This window comes from Amblyomma mixtum, chromosome 1 (genome assembly GCF_055824585.1).
Source record: "Amblyomma mixtum isolate Tamu chromosome 1, ASM5582458v1, whole genome shotgun sequence".
Lineage (NCBI taxonomy): Eukaryota > Metazoa > Arthropoda > Arachnida > Ixodida > Ixodidae > Amblyomma > Amblyomma mixtum.
In genome coordinates, this window is record NC_143012.1 from 237724024 (window position 1) to 237737100 (window position 13077).

At 46.4% G+C, this 13077-nt stretch overlaps 1 protein-coding gene across 1 annotated transcript in view; it reads right to left on the reverse strand.

Annotated features, from left to right (window-relative positions):
• Positions 1–13077, reverse strand: part of Dbx (homeobox protein Dbx) — a 104163-nt gene that overhangs the window by 55179 nt on the left and 35907 nt on the right. The window contains exon 2 of the mRNA XM_089565185.1: positions 12547–12687. Coding sequence (XP_089421311.1) covers positions 12547–12687 — 141 coding nt within the window. The remainder of the gene's footprint in view (positions 1–12546; positions 12688–13077) is intronic.

Sequence of the window (13077 nt, forward strand, 5' to 3'; positions counted from 1 at the left end):
CCTATAGACGGCCTTTCCTCCATGTGAGAAGCGACGTTGTAGTTATAGAACGCAGAACGCACCTTCCACGGTGATGACAACGGAAGAAAAGGTGGTGGTGTCAGTGTTGGTGTTGCCGCCTTGTGTAATGGGTACACCGTAACAGCTGAAAGTTTTAGCACAGCCGGATGGCCATACGGCTAATCTTCGCCTAACCTTTGCCCTGAAGGGCCACATCGGGCGTGCACATTCAACTGTTGATGCGCGGCAGCAGTCAATTGTAACCCCTTTGGCGAAAGTAACCAAGCAGCAGATTTATGCTTCTCAACCGCGTAACGGAGCCTTTACGGAACCCGTAAAGACCGAAAGATGTCAAAAAATGAGGGCAAGGGCGCACTCCAATTTACAGAGATTAATAGTTTAAAGCCTGCCGTAAGTGCTTCACTACGCGGCAAAGAAACAAACCACCGTTGCCCGATTACTTTTTTGCAAAGACGGTTTTGCAAAGACGATTACTTTTTGCAAATACGAACCATCAGCAGCAGATGAAACGGGGACAAGGAAACTGAAACGCGAAGATAAAAACACAAACATGTCAGCGCCTGGAGAGGAAACGGAAGCGAGGTTGACTACACTTCTAAACGAGAGTCTTGACGCCTTCGAAGCGAAATTAACCTGCACTGGTATTGAGCTTCTGTCGGCTGAAACCGTTTCATTTTGCTGTGCGCGCTTTAACTGTCTTGTTCGTGTTTCATTTGTTGCTAATAGTACGTCCAAGTTAGCATATCGCACACGCTATACAAAAACTTTGTGATGAATAAATGCGCGTCCATCACGTTGCTATAATAGTTACCGTCTGCACTCCACTTCCTTTAAATTATTCTGAGAGTTCCTATAACTAGCCGGTCAGTAACGCAAGAAATGGACTTTGAATGGGTGACGATGTCACCATGAATAGTGCACACCTTAAATGCTATCCCTTTATTTCTTTTTGCGCATGGTAGTGCACTCGTATCGGGAGCTGTTTTGGCGCATGAAATGTGACACTGAAACAGTCGTCTATAGACATGGTATATGCTCTCCTTATTCTACATATAGTTTAGTGCGGCAATAAAAGCACGGGGTCGGAACGCCGTTAAGTTCACTTTCGACAGCACCTGCGTAATTCAACCTGTCTGGACACATTCCTTGTCTCGCTCTAGGCCTCGCACGCGACGTGAAGGTGAGGATACGTATAGTGGCATGCCTCCAGATGCGGCACTGCCGCTGTAATTCGAGCTCCGCTTTATTACCGCGACAACTGTTTCTCCGACGTTGCCTGATGCCGACGCGCACGTCCACTCTCAATCACGTGACCATCCCATGCACGTGCCTCATGTTGCCCTTGTCATCTTCGGATGGGGGGTTCGACCATGCGTAGCTCTTGCTCGTGATCTGGTGACCACAAGCGCACGCAGCCACGTCTCGCGCACCCTACGTTGCCACCGGGTATATAGTATGCACGGGCGTAAAGCGCCATCAAATGCTTCGGCTTCGAAATGACTCTCAGTCGCTAACTGTGTGTATTTGTAGGCACATAGACTTTACCCTGAAGGAAGGGATTAACGATGAGGTGAAAGGGGCATACACAGATTAAAAAAAAAAAAACAATCTTTACGATTGCTCTCCCCGAGTTATGTGACCAACGTGGAATAGCTGAAGCGAGGGCAATTTCTGGGCTTCTCTGTGTTCTGCTGCTTCTGCAATGTAGAAAGCGGATGTCGAGAGGCTACTTCGCAGAGAGTTGGTGCTCTTAATAATGAACTGCAGCAGCAGCAGCTCTACATTCAGTGAATTTACCAGTACAAAGGTATAAACATGGACTTTAAAGAGGGGTATATGAACGCCTTTTGGCTTCAAGCGTACCAGAAGCTTGGAAGAACGCTAATATTATCCTAATTCATAAGAGAGGAGACGTCGACTTGAAAAATCACAGACCGATCAGCTTACTGTCCGTTGCCTACAAGGTATTTACTAAGGTAATCGCGACAACCTTCAGCTCCATTCAACCAAATGATCAGGTAGGCTTTCGTAAAGAATACTCGGCAAAAGACCATTCTCATACTATCAGGTGATAGATAAATGCGCAGAATATAATCAACCCTTATATATAGCATTCATTCATTACGAGAAAGCATTTGACTCAATGGAAACCTCAGTTGTCATGCAGGCATTGCGGAATCAGGGTGTAGAAGAGCCATGTGAAAATACTGGAAGATATCTCTAACAACTGCACAGCTACCATAGTCCTCCATAAAGTGAGCAATAAAATTTTAATAAGGAAGGGTGTCAGGCAGGGAGACACGATCTGGCCAATGCTATTTACCACCTATTTGCATGAGGCGTTCCGAGGCTTCGTACAGTTGGGGGTACGAGTTAATGGAGCATACCTAAGTAATTTGCGATTCGCTGATGACATGCATTGCCCAGCTAAGTCACTCAGATGAGCTGCAAAGCATAATCAGTGAGTTAGACAGGCCTAGCAGAACGGTAGGTCTTAAAATAACGCGCAGAAAACCAGAGTAATGTTCAACAGTCTCGCAGAGGAACAGCAGTTCACAATTGGTTGCGATGTCCTGGAATTGGTAAGGGAATATATCTAACTTGGGGCAGGTTGTGGCCGGTGATCCGGATCATGAAAGGAAGATAACTAGAATAAGTATGAGATGGAGCTCATATGGCAGATTCTCTCAGGTCATGAAGGGCAGTTTACCAAATCTCTCAAGAGAAAAGTATACAACCGCTCTATCTTACCGGCGCTCACCTATAGGGCAGAAACGTGGAGGCTAACGAAAAAGGCTCAGCTTAAGTTAAGAACAACGCAGCGAGCTATGGAAAAAAAAATGGTAGGTGTAACGTTAGGAGACCGCAAGCGGGCGGATTGGGTGAGGGAACAAACGCGGGTTAATGACATCCTAGTCGAAATCAAGAGGAAAAACTGGCGCTTGGGCAGGGCATGTAATGCGAAAGCAAGATAACCGCTGATTCTTAAGGGTAACTGAGTGGATTCCATGAGAAGGCAAGTGTAGCAGGGGGCGGCAGAAAGTTAGGTGGGCGGATGAGATTAAGAAGTTTGAGGGGATATGGTAGCCGCAGCTGGCAAAGGGCAGGCTTAGTTGGAGAGACATGGGATAGGCCTTTGCCCTGTAGTGGGCGTAATCAGGCTGATGGTGATGATGGTTCCAAGAAATTGCCTTCCTGAAGCAAGTGCTCCAAAAGAGTAGACGAGAGGGCTGAACACGAAACGCGCGTGAGCAGTGAGGCGAGTTGCGAGGTTTTATGCCAACCGCGACTTTAACAGCAATAGAAGAAAAAAAAATATAGAGAAAACAGAATGCTATTGAGGGAACGCAGTATTCGAAAGCGGCTTCTGCGGGCGCATTTACAGCGCTCGGATCTGTCATGCGTGCCCTGTCTCATCCTTAAATCCGTCAACGATTTGAAGCGAAACCACGCTGTTATACCTGCGCTTGCCAGAGGGAATTTATGATGCTCTGGGCGTTACACGAAACTTACACGGCGAAAACTTAAACATCGAGAATCTGCACAGGACAGGGAAGCCACTGCCCCTTCGCTCATAATGGAAAGGAGGGGAGAAGGTAATATCGGGGCTGTTATACTTTGCACACTACCGGTCGAGAACATGGGTAATGTGTGTACTGGCCCCTAAGCCTTTTAGGAGAGGACCGTTGGAGTTGTGTGCGTTTATTTGCATCAAGAAATCTTCGGGCCTTCGTGAAAGCGCATGTAAGTACATGTACGCATACGCATTGATCGGGGGCTCTTGCTTACTTTAGCTTGCCCGTATCATTGTCTTGAATGCTTAGTGTAGTTAAAAAGAAGCCCTCTTACCTAGAGGAAGCTGACATGCTGGTGTTAGACTCTCTTCTAAGAATAATATTCCATAAGGATAAAAGGGGTCGGGTTTTAACGTAGTAAAGGCATGTGGTTAGCCTGGCTGGCTCATGTTTTTGCTTTGCTGGGTAATCGGCACGTCTGGCGACGATATTAGACTCAGGTTAAATTCTGATCGAGATTAAACTGTTCGTGCCGCAGATGGAAGTTGATGAAGACGACAATGCGCAATGCTCAGCTCGAGAGTGTGATACAGTTTAACACGAGGCGTGATCGGCTGCGGCGATATCGTATTTTTTTATTTTTTTGCATGGAAATCAAACCCGCTAAGCTAAGGTAAGCGGATACTATTGCGCGATGCAGACACACATTCATGTCTTCAAACACTCCACTCCGCCGTGGGAGACTTGCGTCAAGAATCGGCAACAATTCAGGCGGCCAGTCCGGCGCAGCCTAAACCCTTCGCACCAAAGCGCACTGTTCACCGAACAGAGACTTTGATGAACGCGGCGGTTCTGCGTATCGATCCATCATGCGGCTCCCCCGCAGGCTAAGAAGTCCGATAAGCATTAACAGATCGCACGGCATCCCGGAGTCTTTCATGACAGGCAAGAACTGCATACTGTAAGGTAGCATAGTGCCCTCGACAGCGAAGCTGATTTGTTCGCGCCGCCACGGGTTCGAAACCCAGTGGCGACAATGCTTATTTTATTTTTGCATCCGTTGTTGCTATGCTAGCTTTTGTCAAGGTCAAGCTTCACACAAACTCGGTGAGCTGCTTAGATCACGTGAGGTTGTGCTTCCGCACTAAAAAACAATCACAGAGCGGTTACCACTGTGAAAAGCCATATTCAGTGACATGGAGATGTGGCGGTATTTTCATTTCGCGATATATTGAAGTAAAGAATTTGAGAGAGACATGCATGTTGTGTGCGTGGTTATAGAGCACACTTTTTAGTTTTAACCACATACTCGTTCTTAGACTATAGAGCTCCTCTCCAGTCCGCTGTTCCAGGCGTGCAGTGGCACGAACGCTGAGCCTCCCTTCGGACGGCACGTTTTGCAGCAGCCGCCGCTTACGGCGCATGCCACATTCCTGAGTTCTCGCCATGCCCTTCCTCCTCCTTCCCCAGTAACCACCGTCCGGGCTTTTCCCTTGGCAGCCACCCTCCGGTTGCGCACTCCTCAGCTTTTCCCATACCCTCCTCCACCCACGGTAGCCCTCCTCCTCCTCCTCCTCTTCGAACGATTACCACCCTACGTATGATTCCCGTGGCAGCCACCCAAGTCTGCGCATTATTCAACGCCCGCCGTACTGACTTTCCACGGTAGCTCTCCTCTTTACCCGTGGTTAACACCGTCCGGTTACGTCGGCTACTACTACCACTACTACTGTTACTACTACTCACGGTTGAACCTGGTTATAACGAAATTGAAGGGGCCCGGCGACTACTTCTTTATTACCGTAGTTTCGTTATAGCCCGTGTTGACCGAGCTTGCAAGGGACATCGTCATTCCTTTGTTATATCCGTTATTTCGTTATAAACCGCTTAGTTATAACGAAGTCCAGCTGTTCTACTACTACTACTACTACTACTACTACTACTACTACTACTACTACTACTACTACTACTACTACTACTACTACTACTGCTACTACTACTACTAATACTGCTACACTACTACTACTACTACTACTGCTACTACTACTACTACTACTACTACTACTACTACTACTACTACTACTACTACTACTACTACTAATACTCTTACTACTATTAGTAGTAGTACTACTACTAATACTGTTCTACTAATACTGCTACACTACTACTACTACTACTACTACTACTGCTACTACTGCTACTACTACTACTACTACTACTAATACTCTTACTACTAGTAGTAGTAGTAGTAGTAGTAGTAGTAGTAGTAGTAGTAGTAGTAGTAGTAGTAGTAGTACTACTACTACTATTACTGACACTAACCGCAGGGAACGGGCCTTCGACAGCGGCATTTATCAAGACTCGAAGGTGCAAAACGGCTGTCATTGGTGTGTTGCACTGTACTCAGTCCCCGTACTTGAAGTGGCTGGGACCTCCAACCCGCGCCTTGTCCTAGGCGCTTTATTTCCTTCCTAATTCAAAAGCTTCAGAGCAAGCGTCAGCTGCCAGAGTCCTTTAACTCTCGCATAATCACTACGCCCCCTAGCGCCCTTTCGAGCAAAGTACTCATGTCGCCGCATCGCACACTTCTCTCTTCGTTTTCGCTCATTCTCTTTTTTCTTTAGCATATGTAAATATACTTTTCAACCTCTTTCGAATAATATCTACGCCTTCCGAGGTCGCTTACACGCATATATGCATACATATAAGCGAGGCAGCGGCAGCGCGAGGCGAACTCGTGCCGAGGGTCCATTTATTAAAGCGTCGTTAACACCGCGACAACGGGCGTGTGTTAAACGCATACTCCTAATTGCTTCTTAATAGCTCTTTAAAAAAAGAAAGAAGTTCGCAGCACTATCAGAGCAGCCGTGGTCTTTATGCGGCACGCGAACGCTTTGGACTCCGTCGCCTTCTATTATTGCTTTTTCTTTCATTGAGTTTGAAGAGAATTCCAATCACAAAGAGAGCAGGAATATAAAAAAAGTGGCAACGGCGCAATACAAAGGAAAGAAAAAGGCGGAACAATAGACACGCTTAGAAACATCTGCGCCAAGCGCAGACTGGAATTTCTTTTGCTCTCTATAATTGCCGGCTGCCTAATGCGTGAAGGTCTTTGCGAATGGAAAGTAATACGGGAAGAAATAGATTAAGACGCGCTAACCTGAGTGTACAGAAGAGTTGCTGAGGTTTAGAAAATTGGCTCATTGGTTCGAAATTCGTCTTTATGCTTCGAGGGGCACAATGCGTTTTGTGCGGTATTTCTTTCCGTATTATTCTGTGGTGCATGGACAGTTCGCAGGAATGCATGCGTTTTAATAGCGTCTGTTATTAATACACTTGTCTTTATTCAGCATATTCTTCCTGCCTGAGTTCCTTTGTCACCATTCTAGCGATCACTTAGTCGGCGTTAAGCGAGCTCAGAACGAAATGTGTTTTGTAAACGTAACGTGCACGGCAGTTCTTTGTTAAAATATTGAAATGCAGTAGAGCCCAGATTTATCGAACCTTGATATTTCGAATTATTGGCTATATCAAACACAGAGATTATTCCCTCGAAAGTCCCGTGTAGAGGTACACGAAAATTGCGCAGCTTATGCAACTCCAATATCGCCGGACGTTCGATGTATCGAACTGCGCGCCGCGCCACTTGAAGCGGCGCTTCTCCTTATGGCGCACATCGGTAAATTTTGCCGGGAAAAAACGGGTCGGCTTCGCGGTGCTGGACATCTGATGATGCCGCTAGCTCTGTGAAACCGTGTGACGAGGTGAATGTGGGATGCGCTTCAAGGCGGCCTTCGATCTCTTGCACTACTTTTCCACGCCGATTCATTCTCATGCGGTGAAACCTGGCGGCGACTCTCGCCTAGCGTGCTGCGCTGCCTAAGGCGTTGCGGAAACCCATTGCATCTTAATTTTAATGTTATTCTGATTTTATCCCACTGCTAACACGATTAGACATGCTATGATATGCAGCGGCTACTTCCAATTAGCACTGTGCTCTGCGGCTTCGAAGCGTAGCAGGTTAGGCCTAACAACGCCTATCGAGCTGCCAGCATGCCGGCGGGGCACATTTCGCAGCAAGAAGCGCCTGATTAGCGTTGGTATAATGTGTTCTTACCTCTGTAGATTACAGATAAGCTTATCTCTTGCCGTGTTTCTTTTATGGATTATCCATATATATCTCCCGCTGTGGCGCAGCGGATATGGGATTCGGACACTGAGCACGAGTTAGAGGTTTTAGTGCCGACTTTGTTTCGATGGAGGTCAAATGCAACCGATAAAGTAAAAACGCCCGTGTATGCTTCGGTGCATGTTGAAGAACTCCGTGTGACTGAAATTTACCCGGGGCCTGTCGCATGCTTCAGATCGTGCACAGTGTTGCTTTGCGACGTAAACGTTATCCATAGACAGCTAAAATGCCTAAATTCGTGCTTTACCAAGTTCTGCTGCTTTGTTCGCTGATGTGAAGCAATGATAAGCTTGCTAAATAAAGAGAAAGTGATAGGTACATGAAAGGAAACAATCTGCCCGCCTCAAAGCGACAAAATGAAGAACGTCAGACAAATCCCACATACAGGTATATACCAACCAATATCAGGGGTCAAAAGGAAACCGCAGCAGTTGAAAACAAAACAAAAAAAAACAAGAAGGATGAGCAGTTACCAATATGCAGAGGGGGAGCACAGTACCAGGTAACCAGAACGGAAGACTAAAGCGCACCGCCATTGACCAAAGACAATTAGAGAACATTCGGTCCTAGGAAATCACATTCGCTTGCGAAGGTTTTAGCGCCAAATGGAAGATTCTGGGAAAAACTAAATCATTTTGGGGCTATTCCATTCACGGGGGAGCGGGGGGGGGGGGGGGAATGGGGGAAGGGGGGGGGAGGGGGGAATGGGGAAAGGGGGGGGAAGGGGGGGGAAGGGGGGTGTTATCCTTCAAAGTTATTTCGGGCATTGTCCACACTGTGCCCTTCAGATAGTCCATAAAAAATGTTGAGAGGTTGCGCTGCGTCTCCCCATGGCGTTTGATCTAAGAAATAACTGAACTATCTACACACAACCCACTGCTGAAACTTATACCGCAGTGGCGTGTGCGTGTTGCATGCACAAAGTTACTGGAGGCAAGCGCCATCATTTACCAGTGCACAGCGATAATTCTTATGTTGCCTGCATAAATAGATGGAGCCGTACGCGATCTCCAAACATGGTATACATGATATTCAAGCTTCTTTATTTTGCTTCGTCATTGCACCGCCTTAACCATCACCATAATCATTGCCAGTCTAGCTGTAACGGTTTGCATTCGTATGAGTGCAAAGTGTGCAAGGGTGTTAACGCCCCGCTGCGTTTAGTTACGTTGTGTTAGTGCCCATTTTTCACCCCTGACCGGTATGGGCTTCCGCTTGTCTGATTTTTTATGACTTTTATAAGTAACCTTATTTTTCACACCGTATCGTTTCATTATGGACTCTAAGGCGTTCTTTATAACGCGATAACTTTATAACAGGTTATCACCGTTCTCACGCAAGTGTTTTTATCGGGGAATTTTGTTACCACCGTCACGATATCAATAGCACACGACTTCAATTTCTTTCGTGTCAAGGCGCGCGGGACAAAAGTCAGATAGGGTAGGGCGATTGTTATTCTATGGTAATGACGTTAAATAAGAGCCTTTTGAAATCGACTTTTACTTTAATAATCACCATAATCATTACCAGCCTAGCTGTAACGGAATGCATTCACATGGGTTCAAACTGTGCAAGAGTCCTAACGCCCCGCTGCTTTTAGTTACGTCGTCTTAGTGCATCCTTCAAAAAAGCACATTGTATACTCTCTTGCTTCTTGACCAGTTGTTTCTGCACAAGATGACCTTTTATTTGTCCATTAATCTCTTTCGAACTGTCGATGTCTGTGCCGGTGCACGTACTTACAAATTTTATATCGTGGCGGCTTGATTCCCTGCGGCCATCACAATTATTTCCAACATTCTCCAGGCGCCAACGTTTTTATTACCCAAGGCCGTGTTTTAAAAATAAGTGTGTCGTTATAAACTTGTGAAGATTCATTTGGTCGCATTGCAGAATGCCGCCTATTTTAAAAGGGGTCGCCTCGTCCAGGACAGATATATATGTTGGCTCCCGCAAAGCAAGTGTTACGTCATCACAACAAACGCAAAGGACAGGGAACGCGTCGGTCCTTACCTGAACGCGAACATGCTTTGAGCGAACCTGTCCTGGCAGTTAACGCAACTCCGTGATCCGGACTCCGTCGATAGTTACTCTGGAGCTATTTAGACCTACACGGTCGTGATTATGTAGCCGGTGTCGTTGGTTTGAAACGAACCACATTCGTATTGCAATCAAAAGTTTCGTTTCTTAATTCCGTATTTAGGAGATCGAGTTTATCTCTGTTTAAATATGGTGATATGCTCTTTTACGCGTTCATGCGGCATAAACCATAGATATTTTGTATTACTTAGTGGTTACCGGGCTCGGCTGCTGGCCCCGAAGACGCGGGTGCGATCCCGGCCGCGGCGGCTGAATTTCGATGGAGGCGAAATTCTACAGGCCCGTGTACTGTGCGATGTCAGTGCACGTTAAAGAACCCCAGGTGGTCGAAATTTTTGGAGCCCTTCACTACGGCGTTCCTCATAGCCAGAGTCGCTTTGGGACGTTAAACCCCAATAAATCAATAAATCAAATTAAACGCCATCTTTCGGCTTGATTTTTCCGCAGTGCTGCTGCATACTGGAACTGTCTTTCCCCGCCATACAGCTCCATGGCATCTCATGTTCATTATCATTTCTTTGAAGTTTAAACCATCATTTCCAATCAACTGCTGTGACTGTCCCCTGATCCTATTGTTTCTGTAATCGCACCTCTTATATGTAATCCCAAGACGGTATTGAAGGAAATAAAGTGAATTGAATAAAACAAGGCAACCTTGCGAGAAAGTCGCCGCTGATCTGTGGCAGTCCATTTTCGTTCTCTCAACCCTATTGGTGCATATGTACTATTGACGACAAAATTCTCCGGAACGTGCGACTGGTGATATTGGGGCTTATTGGTGCGAAGTGTACTATTGTTCGGCTGATTTCACTAGCACACAATCTAAACTGCGACGCCTAGTTTCATTTCCATAAGTGTGATTTGCAACCACCAGCTGATGACGAAGCTATATGCTTTTGATGCCAGTCGCGTGTCCTGGACACTTTTGTCTCCGATAGTCCGTATAGCAGCAGTACACGGGAAAAATTTTAGCTCGTCGATATCGCTGCCTGCGACAGTTATGTGTTGGAAACGCAGTCACGAATGGAAAGGTAGCTCTGCTGCCTTGACATTGACAATTGAGCTTGGGTAGTGTCATTTAATTCACTTTTCAACTTCTTAGCGAACTTCGAAATTTTTACCTATGTATTGTTATTAACTAGCGAGACGCGGCTGCTCTGACGCGCGCGTACGCCTTATATATCTGTTTTCATAACTCTGCCTGTATGCTTCTTCGCTAGCTCAATAAAATAAATATAAAGACAGCGGTTATCGCCACTCTTCGCAACATTTCTCTATGCCTGGTTCGAAAAAGGTGCGCGAATAAATGCGAGCATAGAGATATACGCCCACTCGGAGGCCCGTCGTTAATTACTCTCTTCGCGACGCAACCGGAGCGCCGCCTAGTGTCGAAAGATAATAACACGTCTGAGATGACAGTTAATAAAAAGGGATATGAGCGCGCGACGCTGAAGCGGTAATGAGACGGGCGCTAAGTCGGTCGGTCGGTCGTCGTCGTAATTCGTTAAACCGTGGCCCGCATTAATTAAGCGCCGAATGAGGACAAGGGTGCGTATGAATTCCCTACATCGCCAGTCGCCGAGATGAGGACGCGATCGTTGTCCCCACTCGATAAATATGTACGCCGGATTGGGAGCTTTTGCGCCGTCTGGATGATATCAGTTTTTACATGCATCGGCGAAGGGCAGGCCGAGATAATTGAAATCCTGTCCGCGGACGAGGCGGACAAAGCAGTCATATTAACTTTGTTTAATTGTTTTCACGTAATTTGACGCACGATGTCCGAGTATGTTATGAGCTCTAGCGGTGATAGGCCGTGCTATTATTAGACTACTTTTTTTTATCACTCCGATATATATGAATATAGTGGGAAGAAGATTGCGGGAGTTTCTTCCTTATTACATTGCTAGGTTTTCGCCTTTTTTTGCAGCGCTTTTATTTAGGTAAGTGACAGAGAACATTCTTGTGAGACCTCAAGCGTGAAGCCTGTATCAGTTTTGCACACTGGAAAGGGGGAAAGGGGCAAAAACAGGTTTACACTCTCCAGCTTCTGCTGTACTATTATTATTTATTATTTATCGTACCCTCGAAGGCATGGAAAACTGGTAGAAAAGAGCACTGATTGTTGCAGTTTAATCGGTAAAGCAAGCTGATGAATGTTGTAATTTTAATGGTATTTTAAATAATACGCAGGTCTTTAAAGTGACAGCGGACATACATTCACTTTACAGGCGAAGCGAGAAGAAAAAGTTCACACACTAAGCACTTGCGTGACTGCGCATATTGTTACATTCATTCCGTTCATTCAGACGCCGTTTTTGTTTCGAAAGCAACACTACGCGAGTCGCCGAGCCATTTCGCTGAGCTGACGAAAGGCCATACTGCGCATGCGCGAGGAGCAGTGACGTCACACGGCGCACAGCTGGCGCGCCGCCGCCGTGGCTGCGCGGGTGACTCGGAGGTGCCGCCGCCGCACTCGCCAGTTGCGCATGCGCAGTAGCGGCGCATAGCTATAGCGTGCCGGGGCCGCAGCCGCAGCCGCGCGCTCTCCATCAGCTCTCTCTCTCCTCGTTGCATTCGCAATCTTCCAGGTTTAACCAGAGCTAAATCACTGCCAATTTTTACACAACGAAGAACTACAGGAACTCGACGGGTTTAACGATGAGTCTGTTGTGAGATAGGTAAAAAAAAAGTATGAAGCATTAAACCACGAACACTCACCAGGGACGCAGGGTATGCCACCGGGAACCTTCTCATCCTTGCATGGCGGGTATTTCGGCCTCTCCGTCACAAAACACCGGGGAAGGAAGCCCGAATTCGTCCTCAGCTGCTCGAACAGATCCCGCAGGTCGGGCTTTCCTCCTGCACGAAACCCAGAAAAGAAATATATTTATGGGAAACGAAACACATAGTATGTACGTGATTACGGATTATTCCTTTCGAAAGTCAACTGTCTTTCTCACATTGCTTTCAAGCGCTTCTGGCAGGGTAAACATATGATGAGCAGTTTTTTCATTGCTACAAATATTGGGCGCCAATTGAAGAAATTGACACTTATAATAATTTGCGGGCTTGATTTAAAGCATTCCATAATAAGGAAATTCTCGCGCATCATAGAATGCAACGTTGAACCTTGTGGAGAGGGCAGTGACGTCACATAGCCTTTGTCTTTCATATAGGCTTTGGAGATTTGTGAAGTCAGTACCACAGCAGCTCGAGTATATGAGGTTACTTCTGGAGTCACGCAGGTGT